This window comes from Perognathus longimembris, chromosome 3 (genome assembly GCF_023159225.1).
Source record: "Perognathus longimembris pacificus isolate PPM17 chromosome 3, ASM2315922v1, whole genome shotgun sequence".
Classification (NCBI taxonomy): domain Eukaryota; kingdom Metazoa; phylum Chordata; class Mammalia; order Rodentia; family Heteromyidae; genus Perognathus; species Perognathus longimembris.
Genome location: NC_063163.1, coordinates 90399012 through 90419733, shown reverse-complemented (window position 1 = coordinate 90419733; position 20722 = coordinate 90399012). Strand labels below are relative to the sequence as shown.

Here is a 20722-nt window from a genome sequence, read left to right as displayed (position 1 = left end):
TTATTCTGAACAAAAAAGCAAACAAATGCTTTATTCTGAGACAAGTGTTTCTGAGATGAGAATTGAGATGGCTGAAGGCGTGGTCACAGAGTTGTGGTGTGAACATCATCTGGAGGCATACCAACTCACACAATTCTCACAAATTATAACCAAAACAGCAAATTTCATTTGGGGACTAGATGTCTGCCTCTATGGACATGGCTGTAGCTCCTGTGCTGACAGGACACTTGGGGGTGGGTAAGAGGAGAAAGGCAGTTTTCTCTGTACACCTGCCATGGCACCTGTTACTAGAAGTAGGGCACGACCCCCCCAAAGTGTGCAGGAAATTCGTAATGCTGGTGCGACAGAGCCTGCAGACTTTGTGTTGAGGAGAGACTAGCAGTTGTGTGGCAAGAGGAGGGAGGTGTGTGAAGAAAGCCAGATGGAGAAATGGAAGGAGACAAATTCAGCTGAGTGGAGAAAAAGCCGAATGAAGGCCTGCATGTCCCTGAGCAGCAGTGCTGACTCATCTGGGCCAGGATGCAAACCACAGCCGGCTTCTTAAATGAAAGACACAATGGTTTCACTGTGCTACAAGGAAATGAACATTTGCAATACTTATAGTTAACCTTCAGAGACTATGTGTGTGCTTGTCAAACCACTGATTTGGCACCAAAACAGCAGCAGAAGAAAAAAGATTCTTCTTTAAGTAAGCAAATCATGATGACATCCAAAATGCTCTTTAAAATTAAAAAAAGTTGAGTTAGGGGATGGTACAGTGTGTTTGCCTAGCATGCTTGAGACACTGAATGCAATCGCTCATACTGCCAAAAAAAAAAAGAAGAAGAAGAAGAAAAATAAAAGCTACGATTTAGATGACACAGTTTTCCAAGTGGCAGTGGCAGCACAGCTGTTGGTATCAGGTTGAATCTGCTGCTAATAATCTACCATGATCCTAACAAGTGCAATATCAATCTCTCCATGGCTGCCTGTGCTGTATGCCAGGCAGTGCAGACATGAAACTCGCTACATGTGGATGCTGATGCCACCAAAGCCCTCAGGGACAAATGAGCTACTAAGGCAATGCACAGCAGGACATGGGCCAGCATCACAGGCTGAGAGCCCTGTGCAGGCCTTTGTCCTCCCAGGAAAACCTAGGTCAGGCTCACCTTCCCTTCCTCTCTGGGAATGATGACATTCTCATAACGGTTGCGGCACTGCTTGGAAGAACGGTAAATTCGGCTGCAGGAGTTGACAACATCACTGACAAGGTCCCAGTTAGGTGTGTGGGCAGGTGACACAATTGTGAGGTTCAAGGGCAGCTCAAGTAGCTGCTTTACAGCCTGTAGGACAAGGTTTTAGATCCAACAGGTTAGGAAGCCACACACTAGGTCTTTCTTCCCAATGTGAAGATTCCCCACAAGATGAGCACATTTGCATGAATATACAAGCACTTGGACGCTTCCAGAGAAGATATGAGTGCTGCTCACCTGCAGCAGAGCCCAGTCCTCGCCGATGAGCCACTCAGGGCTGTCCTGGGCAGGCTCCCCAGAGGGCTTGACATAGGTAGGCAGAGGTTTAGCGAATGGCGTCTGTTGCTTCAGCAGCAGGTTCTTCTTCTGCTCTTTGCCTTCACGTCGGATCTTTAGCATGCCTGGGGTTGCCCGATCGAATAAGGATCGTGGTGGGACAACTGCCTCACCATGCCGCTGCTTCTTCTTCCTCCCTGTGGCTAAACAGGGGTGACTTCAGAAAATTAAGACCCTGCACCAGCAGCAGGGAAGGAAAGAGGAAACAAGAGGGCAGCCAAGAGGCATTCACACGCTGGAAGCACCTGGTAATTATTTTCTTGAGTTTACTATTTTGTTTTTTTCCTGAGACAGCTGGCCTGAAACACAAGATCCTCCTGTCTCAGCCTCCTGTGTGTTGGGATTATAAACATGTATCATCACATCTGGCTTCTTTGTTTACTATTAACAAGAGCTACAACCATGAAAGTGCCTAGAAACAGCAGGACAAATGAATATGGTACAAGAGGGGAAGTGCTGGGGGCGTGGTTCCCTCTTCCCCATCCAGCCAAGAAGGAGCACCACAGCAAACTAGTGGGGGCATAAAAAATCTGCAGTAAGAAAGCATGGGAAGGCGTGACACTGTCCAAGAAGACATGTACTCTTTTACCTGATTTATATAACCATAACCCCTCTGTACATCGCCTTTATAACAACATTTAAAAATTTTTTAATGAATAAAAATCCACAGTAACACACCTGAGGGGTCTGTTTTGTGTCGTTTGCGCTCCTTCCTCACATACACGGGTGGCAGTTTAGCTTCTGGGATGGGTGTGGTTTCATACATGAGACACATAACTGAGTCAATGTAGATGTCATTGTCATCCTGAGGAGGAGTGGGTGGGGTCCAGAGCTGAGAAGAGAAAGAAAGTCCCATGAGTGGTAGAGTTGCATGAAGCTGTGAGTTCGGGCACATAGGAAGTGAAGCTACATACCGGCATGACTTCTGTCTGGCCATCAGCATCTTCATAGACATATTCCTACAGAAACATGGCCAAATTTAAAAACTCAAAATGTCTTTGTCTCATGCTCTAGGTCACAATTTATTTATTTTCACACTTACTAATTCTTCTAAGTGTGTTTGATCAGCATGACAGTAAGGTTTTTTTTCATGTTTCTATACAAACTCTTGTGTTGACTTTCAATAGATTTCTTTCAATAGAGCCTCTCTGCTATGTACAAAACCCCAAATGACTGTGAGTTTTATTGGGTTTTATTGGCTACTAACAATGTAACTGAGGAGAAGGCTAACATCTAACTGAAGATCCCAAATAGCATGTTATAAAGAAACTGCTTGTAGAACATAAGCTAGGTATGAGTATGAATGAATAATCCAAGCAAGCTAGGAGCTAATATTTAAGACAGAGGTAGACACAAGCTGTACCATGCTATAGGCATCCTCCCGCGTGTAGGTGAGAAGCTCAGCCTCCTCCTGCTCAAGCTGAAGCTGGGCCTCCCTCTGCTGCAGGCTCTGGGCATTTCGAGACTCCCAGTCCCTCACTGACGTCATCACCATGTCCTGGTAGAAAGAGCACCAGGAAAGGTACTTTCCAGATCAGAGCCAATGGGTTTGAGCTACTGAAGGCTGCCAACTCCCCAGGTACCAGCCTCCATGCACAAGTGGAAAAAAAGCATCTCACAGGTATCTCTGCTACACAGGCTCTACTTCCTCCTCTCTGCCTTCAACACAGGACCAAGACATTGAGGTAAGAATGAACACCACAGCTGCCTGTGCAAAGACTCCCAAGACCTCCTTCTAAATCAGCCTCATAATGCAAGGCTTTGGTTTTATTTCTTTTTCTTTTTTTTTTTTTTTGGCCAGTCCTGGGCCTAAGCACTGTCCCTGGCTTCTTTTTGCTCAAGGCTAGCACTCTGCAACTTGAGCCACAGCGCCACTTCTGGCCATTTTCTGTATATGTGGTGCTGAGGAATCGAACCCAGGGCTTTGTGTATATGAGGCAAGCACTCTTGCCACTAGGCCATATTCCCAGCCCCTGGTTTTATTTCTTAATTTAATGGTGTTACATCTACTTCAAATCAAATTTAGCAGAAAAAAACTGACTTACTGAGGTGATTAAAAATGGATTCTCTTACCTCATTATTTCTCTCTTTTTCTTGCCCAATGGTTGCATGGAACAATTCCAGGTAATTCAAGGCATATTTTTCAATTGGCGTTAGCTATTTCAAAAAACATATTTTTGAACAGGGTAAATAGCCAGTTAATAAAGATCCATAAAGTCCCTTACAAAATTCTTTCAACAGTATTTGGATCCCAAAAGTAACTGTTCATAGTCAAGTAAACAAGTTGTATCTTAGAAAAAAGGTCCAAATTTTAAAATAATTAGCTTTAAAGGAAAAAAAGCTACAAACCTGTTCCATAAAATCTGCCAGCTCTTCCAGCTGTGATGGCTCCTCATCACATTGAGAGCCATCCGAGTCTGAGAACACAACACCAGTACTTGATATAGGTACAGCCTCTTCCAAAGACCTCTGCACATCCTCTTCTAGATACTCAATGCTCTTGAGGGCCTACGGGAATTTTGCATTGACTATTAAGATACACTTTCTAAATTAAGAGGTTTATAGGTTAAAGTCAATACTCACCTGGTAGGCAATAATGAGCCTCTACACTGAGATCCTTGTATATATTTGTGTCACACTGAGGCTCTAGAGAAAATCTGGGCATGGTATCGTACACCTTGAGATCACAAATTCCAGGCCAGCCTGGGCTACATAGTGAGTTCCAGGCCAGCCTGGGCTATAGAAAAACTGCTGGGGGGGAGGGGGGGGAGAGGATACAAGTGGCTTGGGGGGTGTTCCTGAACAGTTCATTTTCCAAAGCAGGAAAGGCAGCACCTGGTCAAAAACAGTTGGAAAGAATAAGCTGAAAACAAGGAGCAAGGCACACAACTCTTATTTACAGAAGAAATAAGCAATGAAGCCAATCAGTGGCCATCCCTATAGCCAGACAGGATAAGAGAGGCACAGAGACCAGATCCTTCCATGGTAAGGAAGGAAAGAGATCTCTACAAACAAGCCCCTCCCCTTGATATGAGGCTGTGGTAGCCAAGAAGGGATTCAGAAAATGAGAAAATTATGAGGCCTGGCTCTGTGGTGACGAAGGCCTTCACCAAAGCAAGGAGTGGGAGGGAAGAAACCTTGGTAAACATTTTAAATGCACCCATACAAGCCAATCATCCTAAAGGGCCACCATGGGACCTAGGTACACAACCTAAATTCTTCCAGAGCTAAAACAGTATAGTTCACGCAACCCAATACCCAAAATATTATCACTTTAGCTTATCCCTAAGACAAAAATGCTAATGAAATACTTGACATTCTAAGTCTTCAAAGTCTGTATATTTTACACTCACAGAACACCATAATGCAAATTAGCTACAGTTCTAGTGCTCAGTGGCCACATGGTACTAGCTGTTTCAGAGGAGAAACCAAGACAGCAGGGGATAAACAAGTAGGGCTTAAAAAGCACTAATGAAAAGAGAGACACATCTTCTTCACTATTTCCTTTACATTTCACTATTTCCTTTACATTTTTTCCTCTTCTTCTTTGTTCCCCTCCTCCTCCTTTCTTCTTCTCTCTTTCCCCATCTTTCTTTTTGTTTTTTTATTGGGTGGGGGGATGCTGATCCTGGGGCTTGAACTCAGCGCCTGAGTGCTGTCCTGGAGCTTTTTTGTGCAAGGCCAGTGCTCTACTACTTTAGTTCTACTAAAGGTCTGTCTACTGCCAGTGGTTAATTGGCAATAAGAATTTTGCAAACTTTCCAGACAGGACTGGGTTCAAACCAGTTCTCACATCTCAGCCTCTTGAGTAGCTAGTATTACATATCTGAGCCACTGGTGCCTGGCTCCTTTACACCTCTTTACAGCTGGAAATGCCCACATTGTAAAAATGGAAGGAAGGGAAGCAGGCTATTACTTGGGTAAAGTAGTCACCAAAGAGTAAGGACTGAATATTTAGTGTCCTGGCAAGTAAAGGACATAGCCACATTGAGGAAGTGTGTGTGATCAGGACTCAAACAGCATGTTTCCAAAGAGCCTTCATTCTTACCTCTATGAAAGGCCTTGCAATCTTGGGTGCAATGGTTTCACTCACAGAAGGCTCCTGAGAAAGCACTACAAACTCCTCAGCTCTCACTGGAAAGCCAGCATCATCCATGGGAGAATAAACCTCAAACAGCTCCTGAATAGTTCGCTGAACATTAAAAAACAAAACAAAAAACAACCCCCCCAAAAAAACAAAGCATATTATTTCCCAGAAACATTGATTTTTTTGGGGGGGGAGGGTCCATTGTGGAGCTTTAACTCAGGGCCTAGATGCTATTCCTGAGCATTTTTGTTCAAGTCTAGCACTCTACCACTTTGAGCCACAGTGGCACTTCTGGTTTTCTGGTGGCTAATTGGAGATAAGAGTCTCTCAAAGACTTTCCTGCCAGGGCTGACTTCAAACCTTGATCCTCAGATCTCAGCCTCCTAAGTAGTTAGGATTACAGGCATGAGCCACTAGCACACAGCTACAAATGTAATTTTATACCTAAGCTTGAGACTTAGGTAATTTTAAATGCTCAATCATTTATCATAAGTACACGTCAAAAAAAAAAGATTCTGTTGGAGGCATGGCTCAAACAGTAGTACCTGTCTAGCAAGCACAGAGCCCTGTGTTCAAACCCCAATAGTGCCACACAGACAAAAATTAAAAGGAAATTCAAAATAAAAAAAGGAAGAAAGGAAAAAGGAGAGGGAAAGGGAGGGAAGGGGAAGAATAATTCTGTTCCTCACCCTGAGAAGTGAGGGAGGTATGAGAAATGGTCTCACTATGTACCCCAGGCTAGCCTTGAACTCATCACCCTCCTGCCTGATCTCACAAGTGCTGAAATTATAGGCCTGCATCAACATGCCCAGCTTCCCAAATAAGGTTTTATCGGTACCCAGTACTGGGGCTGGAACTCAGGGCCTGTGTGCTATTCCTGACTTTAGCTTTCTCACTCAAGGCTGCTGGCACTTTAACACACTCGAGTCACAGCTCCATATCTGGTTTGTTAGTGAGTATTTGGAAATAAAGAATCTTATGGACTTTCTTGCCTGGGCTGGAGTCAAATCATAATCATCAGATCACAGCTTCCTGAGGATCTACAATTTATAGGAGTGAGCCATCAGAACCCAACCCAAAGAATTCTTAACAAAAAGGGGTTGTAGGCATGGCTCAGTTAGTAGAGCACTTGCCAATGAGTGAAAGTGTCAGGTAACAAGTTGGAGTCCAGGTATCAGATATGAACCAACAAACAAAATACCTGAGTTAAGAATGCCATTGAGTAGTCATTTCCCTGAGCAGCTACTTCTCGAATCAAATCTTTAGTTCCATTTTTCAACAATTTCTCTTCAATAGAATTGCCACTTACAAGCCTGTAACAAAATACACACACACACACACACAGAGAGAGAGAGAGAGAGAGAGAGAGAGAGAGAGAGAGAGAGAGAGAGAGAGAGAGAATCATCAGGAAACATAGGACGTCAGCTAGAGAAACAGCATCTGCTCACAGTCTTGTAAGATGCTAGGCTGCCAACACTCAATCTCCCTCCAATCTTAGCTCCCTGGCAGGTTGGTGAGCAAGATGTCCCCTATAAGCTTCCACACTGCCCCACATGGCATCCTCTGCCTGGCACTATCCTCTCCTGTCAGTTTCAACTTGGAAATGTTTCATTTAGTCCTTCCGGACTCACCACGAGCATATGTCTTCTTTCAAACTTTCTCTGATCTTAACAGCACAGATGAGTATTTCCTTAACTGCTGCTTGTTGAAACACTCCCAAGAGAGAGCTTTCATTCTCCTATAAGTTGGACATTTTTGATCTGCTGATCCCCAGAATACATAGGGGTTCCAGGAGTTAAATAAGCTCATGTAACAATGAACAACAGGTCCTAGAGTGGGCCTATCCTGTCTATTACTGCTTGTTTTAATGCTAAATGCTAAAATTCAGGAAAGCTCCAACAATTTCAACAAGATTTTCACATGATGTTAAGAAACGGGATTTTCCCAGAAAAATCCTAAAATAAGTACTCTATATAGCAAAAGACAATTAAGGAGCATGGAGCAGAGTGATAATCCAGATGCTGGGGAGAATGAAACTCTAGTCAGTCTTGATCCTATTAATGCATGCTTACTGTAAATGACTCACTTATATAACATTGGGAGGAAGGAGAGAACCCACCTCAATCCTGGTCACTCTGAAATAAAATGTTTTCATTGACCACAGTTTGCAAACACACAGTAAAATGGTGTCACCTTCTATCTGTGTGATGCCATGCACAATGTGAGCAACTTCCTTTTTGAAATACTTGGGTCTCACACCTGTTGGGTAGGTGCTTCACCACTTCAGCTACCCCCAGGCCAATTTTTTAAATTGCTATTATAAAGGTGATGTACAGAGAGACTACAGTTACATGTCAGGTAAAAAGTAAAGGGGCAACTTTTTTTTTTTTTAACAAGCACACTTGCATTTTGCTTGTTTCTCTGATCTCTTCCTCCAGGTAGCCAGTGTTTGAAAGGGAGAACCTATCTATCTACCTGTCACAGGCACTCATCGGTTCCTGCTTTGTGCCACGTGAACACAGCTACAATAAAAATCCATCTGAACACCACAGGTTATGATGGGGCAAAGGATACAGTATTTTAATTTCAGCAAACTTCACCTGTGTCCCATAAACACTTTCCAATACCATGCTGCTTGCTATCTGCCTAGTGTGTCTACAGATATTTTATCATATATTAAACTTGTCGTCTTTCTGCTTATCAGTGACTTGGTTATTTTTTCATGCTCTTTTGCCACCTGGAGTTGACTAATCAAATTCCTAAGTTCTCTTCCTCCCCATTTTTAAAGAAGAGCATTTTGGTTTTCTTTTTTTCCAACTATTAAGACCTATTTCACACTTCCCAAGTTATTATTCACCTATTTACTTGCTTATGGTGTCTTCCTTCAGTGCTTATCTAGAGACTGAACTGTCTTCCCCCATCTGGACTGTCTTGTTCCTAGGTGGAAAACAATGACTTAATCCTTCTCTAGCTCAGAGACAGCTAGTGTGCAGCAATACTTATTATACAGATTAGCATTACAATATAACAAATATTTACAGAAATTTAGAAACACAGTTCTTTCTATACATCTCTCACAAAGCTTCTCATGATGAGCATTTAAACAACACTGTCTTAAGTGGTAGTCACCTGTATATATGGATATCCTTACATCTTCCGATTCGATCACACCACTCCTGAGCCTTGGCATCCATCACTGGATTTAGGTCATTGTCATAAAAGACCACAGTGTCAGCCTCAACAAGGTTTATGCCAGTGGCACGGCTATGGGTAGAAAAAAGGGCACAAAAAATCCGCCTATCTCTGTTGAAACTCCTCATCAGTTCCTGAGAGTAAACAAAATATTCAGGTGTTAATATTCCTGGAAAATACTATGAGACTTATAAAAAGCTTTCTAACATCCCCTAATTTGAAAAGGTACCTTGTTATAAATTGGTACAGACACATGGTCTGTACATCTTATTCTGGCTCTTCGGCACCACAGTGACTATACACCTGCGCACTGTACAAGCAGCACCACAGGCATTAATTAGCCACAAAAGAGACGTTGTGCTTTTTTTTTTTTTTTTGCCACTCTTTAGGCTTGAACTCTTTTGTTCAAGGCTAGCAGTCTATGAGCCACAATGCCACTTACAGCTTTTTCTATTTATATGGTACTGAGGAATCAAACACAGGGCTTTATACGTGCTAGGCAAGCATTTCACCAAGCCACATTCCCAGTCACTTGTGCTTTGTCTTGTACTTCCTGTCAGCTCAATCTGTAGGCCCCACAAGAAAGCAGAGTCTTGCTGGGGAGGGAGATGTGCTTTCTCCTCTATCCTCAGGCAATGCCAGGGCACTCTACAGGCCAAAAGTCCCTGGAGTAAGGATGAGGACATGAAGAGAGGTACCTCTATCCCATGTGTGAACCATGAACTGAATTGACAACATGAAACTTCTCAACCATAAATCAATTACTTGAAGAAATCATAAATTGCTACACTCTTATATGAAAACTGCTATAATAAATCTGGTATATTTCTCTCTAGGCCTTTGGGAGAGGGCAGAGTCTGCTGTGGGCCATAAGAGCTCCAGCTAGCATCCTGCTTTCCGTACTTGGGACCCCTGTGCCATGCACTCAAGCTTGTCCTGAAATGCTGTGGACAAGGACTTCGAGTAGTCTGCCCTATACAGTCCCAAAAGACAGTTTTTACTGACAAAATGCCAAGTCATGTGAACCAGCTTTTTGCTCTCCTGTATATAAATTTTTACCTGGCACGTTGCTGCTGCTCTGTATTGCTACCTGAATATGAGATTACTTGATTAAGTAGCTGTCCACTTCTGCAGTCCACACTGTCACAGTAGCTTTCTAAAAAGTTATACTGGGCTGGGGGCATGGCTCAAATGGTAGAATTCCAGAAAACTTGAGGCTCCAAATTAAAACTGAGTACCACAGAACAAAAAGAAACTTCTGCTAAAGCATGCTCCCACCAGCACTGTGTAAGAGGACATTTTGCTGGGCCTAATAGAATTAAAAGACTCAGCAAATGTGATGAGCAAAACACAAGCACACTATCTCAACTTGCGTTTCTTTATACTTTAGTCTAAACAGCATCCACATCTTTGCTCCACAGTCACCTCCTGAAGGACACTAGCACTGTCCTAGAGTACCTACCAGTCATTACTGCCTGTCCTAGCTGAGACACCTAGAATGTTACCAGATACCTATGGAGGGAAGAGACTAACCATCTTGGAAGTGTTTCCTCTCTGTTTAGAAGGGCCAAGGCACCACTAAGCTTATACTTAAGTGGGAAATGAGACTAAAACATAGTGACTCAAGGTTATATATCTAAACAAGTCATACGAGGCAAGTTATTTCTTACCTGCCGTTGTTCACTGTTGGCATTTTCATCAATTCTTATATAGGTGAGATAATGGAAGTTCAAGAACATTTCTAAAATGTCTAACATAAGAACCATCTGTGATAAAATGAGCACACGACGTCCTTCAGATTTCAGCTTCTGAAGTAGGACTGCTAAAGCTTCTAACTTTCCTAGGAAATGAAACATCAAAAGCATCTTACAGGAGTCCTTTACTTCCATTTCCAGCATGGGAAGCAGGACATGTTCCTCCGTTTCCCCATTTCTCCCTACTTTATCTTGATATATTAAAATAAATCCTTCCTGAAAATTAAAAAACAATTTTTCATAGTACAAAGCAAGCACACCTCATGTCATGAACTGTGCCAATACAGTCTGTCATACCTGAGTCAAACTGCACCAGTCTCAGCTCAGGGAACTGTAACGAACGCAGTGCAGTCAGCTGCTGAAGCTGCCGGAGATAGGGAGCAGCATGCTCCCTTAGGCTCTGCCTTAGGGCCCGGAGTCCACAACTGTACAGTGAGGGTGGTCTTGCCACCCACAAGGAAGGGGGTGCAGCCACCACAGGAGGAATCACACAGGCCACCCTGAGAGCAGAAAGCACATGTGGTCACAATATGGCACCCAGGATGCTTTGGCAGTGTGAGTGGCAAGAGAAGCAACAGGAGCATCTGACTTGATTACTACGGGCTGCCATCATTCATCACAGTGCAGGGGCCAACCTGGCAAGTCCTGGCCAATTACGGCAACAGCGGACCACCTCAGACAGCCCATCCTGAATGACCAGCACAGGACATTCTCTAGATCATGGCTCCTCATTCAAGTCCCGAGGTTGAACTGAGACATCAGGGCCAAACACTCAGGGAATTACACACAGGGTCAGAACTTGGAGCACAGGTGAAGACCTAGGCTCAGAAGGAACAGGACAGACAAGACTGGCTACAGCCCCAGCCCATTATGGCTTCTGTTCTACTACTGCCTGTTCTGAATTCAACATTCAGTCGTGCATGTAATCAACTTCAAAGAATGTTTTTCTGAAAGGACTTGATGGAGAGACCCAGTGACAAGACCCTCTGGTCCCAAGCCATAGGCCCTGAAGAACAACTTCAAACCAAGTCCTAAGAGATAACATATGGAAATAAGAATACTGGAAAAGGTACAAAGAAAATGAGTATAGCATAGTGAACAAACACACATACACAAAAAGGTCAGAACACTTATCTGTAGGTTGTCTAACTCACCTGTCAAGAATATCCTGGAGGGATTCTTTGCGCTGATTCAATGTTAATATCAGATCACCTTTACTTTTTGAGGGTAACATGTAACAGCTTGTTGACACAGCCCCATTCCCAAAGCTGCTGTCAAAAGACCCTGACCAAGGTATCTTTCCTCTGCCAGGTAGGGAACAAATCCTCAGCAAGTCTCTGCCATATACTGGGGTTTGGGAACAGCGTCGTTCATTGACAAAGTGCATCTGATCCAGCCGCTCCTTCAAAAGCCTAGTCTTTTCCTCCTTTACCAAAAACATGATGAAAAAGTTACTTCCTGAAGACAATACAAGTTCTCTCCTCACCAAACCCTTTATGGATAACATCTACTTCAATATACACAATATTTGTTCCATAGGAACTAGTGACAGAAAGGATGCAGAAAAGGGAAGACTTCTTTCTCTCCCTTTTCAAGTCACAGACTACTTCTCATGCCCAGGAAAACATGACGAATAAAATTTAGAAATGTTTTCAACTGTAGAGTCCAATTTCTTCGGTCATTGGACTATGTGTTAAATCGATGGACTATAATTCAGAGGGCACAAATGTGTCTAAACTTCCTAACCAGATGGACCCAAACAGCCTTCACTGTCACCGCATGCATATACCAAATAGCTTCTGAAAGTTTCTTGCTCCATACTGGCAGTTCACAATCTGCCAGTGCAGATCCTCATAGCTTGGCAACGTACCTGAGTTGGCCCTGCAGCAGGAGAGGCCGGTTTAGAAGCCAGCCCGGGTTCTCCTATAGCCATGGCACTCACTGCCACTCGACCCGGAACACCAACTACAAATGCAAAAGTGAAGAGCTGAGAAGGAAAGCCAACATGTACAGGGTCCAGTCCCAGAGGTGGGCTGCCTGGAGCAGGGACTTGCCCACCTCTGAAGTAGGTATGATAGATGACTCTCAAATTTTCAAGGGGGTGAGAAGAACTGGGAGCATAAGACCCTACCATATAGAAGCTATTACCGTAGCTACAATCAGAACTACACTGGGTGACTGGGTAAGCATGGAAGCATGTAGCTCACCCTACCCCACCCAGCCATGTGGCCTCATCTGGCCCACCCTGGCAGAACATTACATGGTCCACGGAGGCCCTGCCAGCATCATCAGAGATGACTTGGAGATGGGACTGGAACTAAGCAGAAGCCACTGAACAACCAGTACACAGAGAATGACCAGTAAACCAGTAGCTTCTGCTCAGGAGGGCAGATCCATGAGCCACTTCATATTCCCTGCTGTGTCCACACATCTAACCCACCCACTAGGTTCAGGACAGAGCACACCTTGGCAGAGCTGGAGTCTTTAAGGAGAAACTGGCAGGGGGTGAGGCATGAGCTAGAAGCCCAGCAGGTCTTGTAAATAGGCCACCCAAAAAGTCTGACTCTTGCATGCACAGGGGCCCATGGCCCACTCCCAAAGAACTTTAAGTATGCTCTGTAAGTGTGCTGGTGACATTAACAAGCTGAATGTCTCCTCGTGGTTCCCAAAGTCTCTTGTTAAAATTAGATCAGAACAAAAATTCAAAACAGTAGGGAATGATTACATGTAAGTATCTTTGAAACCAAAAGAGAAAGAATAAATCAAGCTGATACAACATATCTGAGGAAGCTACAGTCACAGCATGGCTTTGATGTGCAGAGGGCCTACAGTCAGATACAAAACACCTCCCAATTGCTCAGAAGACTCAGAAAGCAGCTAGATACCAAGCCTTCCTCCTGAGCAGAACACCCTACCTTGTGGGGTCAAGGGTGCGGGGCTGGGGCCAGCAGTTGGGGGCTTGCTTCCCAGGGTGCTGTGCATAGCACCCGCCTGAGACACGGTCTGCATCACCACGGGGCCGGGGGCTCTCAGGTAGGGCTGCCCAGGGGCTGACACGATCTGGAGGACGCTGCCTGCAATCACACGTCCACCAGAGGCGTCAGTTATAGGCATGTGCTCATTACAGCACACACCGATCACTTCTAAATGTTACAGAAATAAACAAGCTAACACACTAAATACCCAAAATGATATTTACATAAGCAGATCAATGCAAAGCTCACTTTGAGGAAGATGGAAATATTTCATCCCCAGTAAAGAAGTGTTTGAGGAGCAGTTGCTTTGCTCAACATCAGGAAAAAGACCAATGCACCTTATAATGCTTCATACAAACACAGGTCTGAGGGAGTTGCATGGCTTTCCCAAGGCTATGATGGTCACAAGAGAGCCCCAGTTCCCAGATCCATGTGAGAGCCTGCTGTGCATCAAGTGGTTTGAAGAAGTGCCAGAAAAAATTGGGTCTGGCCCAGGTGTCCCTGGGTTTGCAGCTGCTCTGGAGGGTTGCTTCCAAGGGTGTGCTAAGGAAACAGACGACCACCAAAAGTGTTCATGGATGAGTTAACATCTGATAACATCTGACATCCAAACCCCTGAGGAGATATGGAATCTAACCACATGGAACTACCAACAAAAATTCTTTGCCCTGTTGATGGCCGAGGTACCACATCCCAGTGAAGCTGCAAGGGAAGGGCTGGCAACAACTGCAGTGGATGCGACTTCTAAATTGCGCTAAGGACTCATCTGGCACTCAAAGGGGCTGAAGTGGCTAAAATTGCTGTCACGTAATGATTCAACACTGATTTTAGGGAGCTACTCAAATTTTCATTCCCTCACTTTCTTTAAAAGTAGTAACTAGAGGGGCTGAGAATGGGGCTTAGTGGTAGAGTGCTTGCCTAGCATGCATGAAGCCCTGGGTTCGATTCCTTAGCACCACATAAACAGAAAAAACCAGAAGAGGCGCTGTAGCTCAAGAGGTAGAGTGCCAGCCAGTCTTGAGCAAAAAGAAGTCAGTGACAGTGCTCAGGCCCTGAGTCCAAGCCCCAGGACTGGCAAAAGGGAAAAAAAAAAAAGTAAATAGAAAGCATGTTGCTCTTGGTCAAAAGTTAAACTAGTCTAATCAGGTGCAGCAGCATGCACCTGTGGTCCCAGCTACTGCCAGACTAAGGTGACCTATGAAGAATCTATTTCAGGGGCTGGGGATATAGCCTAGTGGCAAGAGTGCCTGCCTCGGATACACGAGGCCCTAGGTTCGATTCCCCAGCACCACATATACAGAAAACGGCCAGAAGCGGCGCTGTGGCTCAAGTGGCAGAGTGCTAGCCTTGAGCGGGAAGAAGCCAGGGACAGTGCTCAGGCCCTGAGTCCAAGGCCCAGGACTGGCCAAAAAAAAAAAAAAAAAAAAAGAATCTATTTCAGAGAAAGAGAAAAAAAGGAAAAAAGGAAATGCCTATATGTAAAAGAGAATAATTTCTCATACACCAATCTCTAGTCTTTGACATTTCTTTAACAATTCATCTCATAATCAGAAAGCGGCAGGGGCTGGGGATACGGCCTAGTGGCAAGAGTGCTTGCCTTGTATACATGAGGCCCTGGGTTCAATTCCCCAGCACCACATATACAGAAAACGGCCAGAAGTGGCGCTGTGGCTCAAGTGGCAGAGTGCTAGCCTTGAGCAAGAAGAAGCCAGGGACAGTGCTCAGGCCCTGAATCCGAGGCCCAGGACTGGCCAAAGGAAAAAAAAAAAAGAACGCGGCAAACATCACTTTTTCTTTTGCCAGTCCTGGGGCTTAATCTCAGGGTGGAAATTGTTACTGAGCTCTACCACTTGAGCCATAGCTCCACTTCCAGGTTTCTGGTGGCTAGTTGTAGGTAAGGTTCTCACAAACTTGCTTCTCTGGGCTGGCTTCAAACTGTGATCCACTGGTGCTTGGCAATCATTTCTATTTTGATTTATAAAATAGAAAACTAGCCAGGCGCCGGTGGCTCACACCTGTAATCCTAGCTACTCAGAAGACTGAGATCTGAGGATAGCAGTTCAAAGCCAGCTGGGGCGGGAAACTCTTGAGACTCTTTAACGCCAATTAACCTCCAGAAAACCAGAAGTGGCACAAGTGGTAGAGCACTAGCCTTGAGCTGAAGAGCTCAGGGACAGCGCCATGCCCAGAGTTCAAGCCCCACGAATGACAAAAATAAATAAATATTAAGAAACTATTTTCAAACAGCAGATGCTGTTGGTAAAAATGACTGTGGTGGGAACCAGTAGCTCATGTCCGTAATCCTAGCTAGTAGGAAGGCTGAGATCTGAGGATAGCAGTACAAAGTCAGCTTGGGCAGGAAAGTCCATGAGACTTTTATTTTTCTTATTGGTTGTAGGGCTTGAACACAGGTCCCAGGCATTAACTCTGAGCTTTTTTGCTCAAGGGCTAGCTCTCTACCACTTTGAGCCATAGCTCCACTACTGGTTACAGGTGATTAACTGTAGATAGAGGCTCATGGACTATCCTGTTCCAGCTGCCTTTAAACTATGATCCTCAGAACTCTGCCTCCTGAGTAGCTAGGATTACATTATAGGCATGAGCCCAGCTCATCAGACTTTACCTCCAATTGATGACCAAAATTCTGCAAGTGACTGGGAGCTGGTGACTCACACCTGTAATCCTACCTACTCAGAAGGCTGAGATCTGAGGATCATGGTACAAAGCCAACCTGGGCAGGGAAGTTCACGAGATTCAATCTCCAATTAACCACCAGAAAACTGGAAGTTGTGTTGTGGCTCAAAGTAGCAGAGCACTAGCCTTGAGCAAAAGAGCTCAGGGATAGTGCAGACAGACCCTGAGTTCAAGATCCAAAACTACTACCCCCAACCTTACCCCCTCACCGACACCTGAAGTAGAGCTGTGACTCAAGTGATAGAGCACTAGCCTTGAGCAAAAAAGCTAAGGGACAGTGCTCAGGCCCTAAGTTCAAGCCCCAGTACTGGTGGCATGTACATACAAGCTGTAGTGGTAGAGCACTAGTCTTGAGTGATAAAGCTAAGCAAGAATATAAGGCCCTGAGTTCAAGCCCAGTACTGGCACATAAAAAGTAAAAAAGACTATCATAGGGCTAGAAATATGGCTTAGTGGTAGAATGCTTGTATAGCATGCATGAAGCCCTGGGTTTGATTCCTCAGCACCACATAAACAGAAAAGGCTGGAAGTGGCACTGTGGCTCAAGTGGTAGAGTACTAGCCTTGAGCAAAAGAAGCTCAGGGACAGTGCCCAGGCCCTGAGTTCAAGCCCCAGGACTGGCAAAAAAAAAAAAAAAAGACTATAATGTATTTAGGGTGTCTCAAGTGACATCAAATCCTCAACAACCTTACAAGGTGAGACTTGTTAACACCACTGCAAGGTAAAGAACCTGAAGGGGCATCTCACTTGCCCGAGTCACTCCACCAGGCAGGATAGGTCCTCAGGTGTTTGCCAACAGTGGCATGATTGTACCTTGTAGCTGTAGGGGCTGGCCTGCTGTGAGCTGCCGAAGCTGACTATGTGACAAGGTGAATTTGTTCCCCTGGAATTGTAGTGTCACAGGTGTCTCTGGCTGGGCAATGCGGCTCTGTGGTCCCGCGATGGATGCCAACTGAGCTATTTTCACTACTTCTCCACCTGTTGAAAGGCAGAGAAAAAGGTTAGCATGATTTTGGGAAAACTCTAGGATTCTTATATGACAATTATGTCTTACAAATAATAACCACCTATAGAAACAGAAGTGTCCTAGAAACACTAATTAGGTATTGTTCTTACTGCTTCAAGAAAATAATCATTATATTAGAAAAAAAAAGCCAAATACATCAGACTTTAATGGTTAACCTATTTGATCACAACTAGTAGGAATTATTGGCATCCAATATTAATTTGTTGATAAAACTATTAGGCAACATTTTACTTTTTTCCTCAAAAGAGCAAATAGCAAAAATAGCAGAAATCTGTAATAAATTTAGAAATTTGTTCTGGAAACTCTTCAAAAGACTTCCAAAATCTGAAAAAGCATTTGTTCAACTAAGCTCACAGAGGTAAAAAAGATTTTATCACTAGAAACAAAAGAATGAACAATGAGTTTCAATTACACCCATAAAAATTTTAAGATCTAGAAATATATTTAAATAAGTCATATCTAGGTAAAGCTTTTAGATACAAAATTTCATCCTAACTAAAATTACACTGTAGGGTTCAATATATAACACTGTGAAAAAAAAGTCAAAATTTACACTGCTTAAACATTTTAGAACAATGTAAAACTCAATGTTATGTCTCCAACTCAAAATAGTCCTCCTATCAGGCCAAACCTGAGCAGCTAAATGGCTTTTACCAAATGGCTGACATCCAAGTACAAAAGCTCCTCCCAAGAAAACCCATGCTGAAATCATTAGTGGTACCAGAAAGAGAATAGTTAGTAAAAGACGGAAAGTATTTTAAGATGTCTTGCCTACAGAATAACCATGATCAAGAAAGGGAAAATGGGGAAAATGAAATTATTTATATGCAGAAATTCAAATCTTCCATTAACACTCCTTACATCTATAGATGAGTGAAGCCCAGTTGACATGAAAAGTCATTTCCCCTTCATGCTCCTCTAATGCATAACTCCTCCAAACACCAATACAACCTCATCTCTAGCCAATGGAAATGGGAAGTATGCTTTCTCCCCTCATCTGCCTGCCTAGGTAGAATAGCTACTCTTTATCAAAGTGAAGAGATACTCATAATGAAAAAAAGAGCTAGAAGTCAGCTTCTTCTCTATACTTTCTCTATACTTTCTCTCTCTCTCTCTCTCTCTCTCTCTCTCTCTCTCTCTCTCTCTCTCTCTCTTTGCTTGTCCTGGGGCTTGAACTCTGTAGGCCTGGGTGCTGTCCCTGAGCTCTTCAGCTCAAGGCTACTCTACCACTAGAGCCACAGTGCCATTTCTGGTTTTCTGGTGGTTAATTGGAGATAAATCTTACAGACTTTCTTGCCCAGGGTTGGCTTTGAACCGCAATCCTCAGATCTCAGCCTCCTGAGTAGCTGGGATTACAGGTGTGAGCCACTGGCGCCGGCTTTCTTTACTTGTCCTCCCTTTTCTCTCTCTAGGAAGGCCTAACACAATCTTGTCACACAAGGAAGAACATACATGAGGCAGCATTTGAAAACTATAGAGCCCATAATATTTTTAGTTAGGATAATTTCCCCAACAGGAGATAAAGATCCATATGAGCTTTGAAAACATGCTAATACCATTGGCCACACTAAGAAGTGCTCTACTGAAAAAAGAACATTGTACTATTTTTGTTGGGTATATTATGTCTGTTGAGCAAATATTCCTCCCATTTTCAGACTTAGTAACACTTAAGAGGCTGAAAAGAAATGATGGTATTCGGAAACCTAATATTAGCTAATATAACCAGCATAAGCTCTTCCACTGTGGGCTCTCTGGGCTGCTAGGCAGAGCCTTGGCTGACACTAAGCTGAGGTGCTAACCAGGAACACCAGTGCATCACAAGGATTGCAGGAGAAAAACAGAGCTGGCAAGGGTAAGGAGAAAGAGCAGAAAAGAGCAGGGCCATGGATGCTGACCTCTTGAGAGGCCCCACCCTCGGGGAGGTGTCAGGCTCCAGGCACCATTTAGGCCTGGGCTGAGGGGCAGACAGAAGTAGTGGACAGCAAAGCTCTTCAGACATCCCATGTTCCTGATATGCTGCTCCAGGCAGCAACAGCAGATGCTGATTGGTGAGGCCACTTACTGGGCAAGCGGGCCTGGGCCTGCGAGGTGAGCACCAGCCGCTGAGGCGGCGCGCTCTGCCCCGCAGCCAGCGAGGGGGCCTGGGGCGGGGGCGGGGGCAGGCCTGGGGTGGAGGCCTGGGCATTGGTCTGAGCCCGAAGTTTCACAGGATGGGCTGGGCCTGCTGCTGTGCTGGAGGTCGAGGCAGGCTGGTGTCGAGGCGCACCGATGGAAGCCTGAGAGGTCTGAAACGGGGCTGCTGCCACTGCAATCGATAAGGTTGGTTTGTGCAAAGCTGTTAGAGGTTCTTCATAAAATGCAGTATTTTACACCCGATTTTCAAAGAAATTACATAAACATTATTTCACAGTTTCTCAAATGAGAAGCATTCTTCTAGGGGGAAAAAGATGGAAGGGCTTATATAGTCCTTGAGAGAAGAGGAACAAGGCTCAACCTGCTGCTGAGTTAGGCTCACTGTGAGTTGATCAGTGCTCGCAGTATGCACTTCTCAGAGGAAAGAAAAGGATTTGGAGCCAGCCCAGTCCAAGGGTTCTATCAATTAGAAACAACTCTCTAGACACAAAGAAGCACCTGCTCACCTTTTCATGTCTCACCACTGCTGTTCTGAGCACTTGTTTATCTCAAAGAAAAGCCATGGACTTGAGTGGCTGGTGGTTAAAATGCCTTTACAACCTTTTCTGTACTTCACCTTATCCTTTTTCAAAAGTAACAATCAGTTACTTGAAAAGATGGCACTACACCTAACAAGAACAGACTTTCTCAGAAGCTTCCTAAATGACCTTGACATACATAAAAAGAAATTGTTTGCTAAGGCACTCACCATCAACACCCACTCAGCAAAGAGTGAAGTTTCTTGTGCAGGGAAAACCCAGCACAGGAAGTAAAAACACCTACAAGCTGATTGTGGCGGTGCATGCCTGCAATTCTTGATCACATGCCTGTGATTCTTGATTCAGGAGGCTGGGATAGGAGAATCAAGAGCTCAAGGCCTGGACAAGATCCTAACTCAAGATACCAAAAATAAAATAAAAATAATAAGGGCTATTACTCATGGAAAAGTGTACATGGAACCTTTAGAGACAGTGATGATTCCTGAATCCTCTCAGCAGTGGCTGCGATACACAGTAGGGCAAGAATACAGTGCCATGTGCTTCCCCAAGGCTTCCACAACAAAGTGTGGCAGCTAAGTGAGGTACCTTTCGTATCCGGGTTGGCAGAAAAAGTGGCAATTGGTGGTCGTCCTCGAACCTGGCCCTGTGGAGCAGCAGCAGTGTTGGCAGTTGCTGTCCGGGGTGTGTGTGTGCTAGGGAACACCACAGTGCGACCCTCAGGCTTCTGACCATACTGCACGGGCTGAAACAACC

General features: G+C 44.4%; 1 protein-coding gene and 1 non-coding gene across 19 annotated transcripts in view; both read right to left on the bottom strand.

The window, feature by feature from the left end:
* Ep400 (E1A binding protein p400) overlaps nucleotides 1-20722 on the bottom strand; it is a 99721-nt gene that overhangs the window by 17913 nt on the left and 61086 nt on the right. For 13 of the 18 annotated variants that reach the window (XM_048343171.1, XM_048343183.1, XM_048343176.1 and 10 more), the window contains 18 exons: nucleotides 20555-20721; nucleotides 19360-19602; nucleotides 17084-17248; nucleotides 13517-13675; nucleotides 12472-12566; nucleotides 11756-12027; nucleotides 10899-11101; nucleotides 10518-10687; nucleotides 8785-8981; nucleotides 6857-6968; nucleotides 5617-5760; nucleotides 3918-4076; nucleotides 3642-3725; nucleotides 2932-3066; nucleotides 2483-2527; nucleotides 2247-2400; nucleotides 1470-1711; nucleotides 1149-1322 (listed from right to left, as the gene is read on the bottom strand). In XM_048343171.1, the coding sequence (XP_048199128.1) occupies nucleotides 1149-1322; nucleotides 1470-1711; nucleotides 2247-2400; nucleotides 2483-2527; nucleotides 2932-3066; nucleotides 3642-3725; nucleotides 3918-4076; nucleotides 5617-5760; nucleotides 6857-6968; nucleotides 8785-8981; nucleotides 10518-10687; nucleotides 10899-11101; nucleotides 11756-12027; nucleotides 12472-12566; nucleotides 13517-13675; nucleotides 17084-17248; nucleotides 19360-19602; nucleotides 20555-20721 (2920 nt within the window). The remainder of the gene's footprint in view (nucleotides 1-1148; nucleotides 1323-1469; nucleotides 1712-2246; nucleotides 2401-2482; nucleotides 2528-2931; nucleotides 3067-3641; nucleotides 3726-3917; nucleotides 4077-5616; nucleotides 5761-6856; nucleotides 6969-8784; nucleotides 8982-10517; nucleotides 10688-10898; nucleotides 11102-11755; nucleotides 12028-12471; nucleotides 12567-13516; nucleotides 13676-17083; nucleotides 17249-19359; nucleotides 19603-20554; nucleotide 20722) is intronic. The other 5 variants (XM_048343186.1, XM_048343187.1, XM_048343191.1 and 2 more) reach the window with 3 other exon arrangements.
* Nucleotides 9400-9532, bottom strand: LOC125349802. The gene has a single exon (XR_007210606.1). It is a non-coding gene; the product is annotated as a small nucleolar RNA SNORA49 (small nucleolar RNA).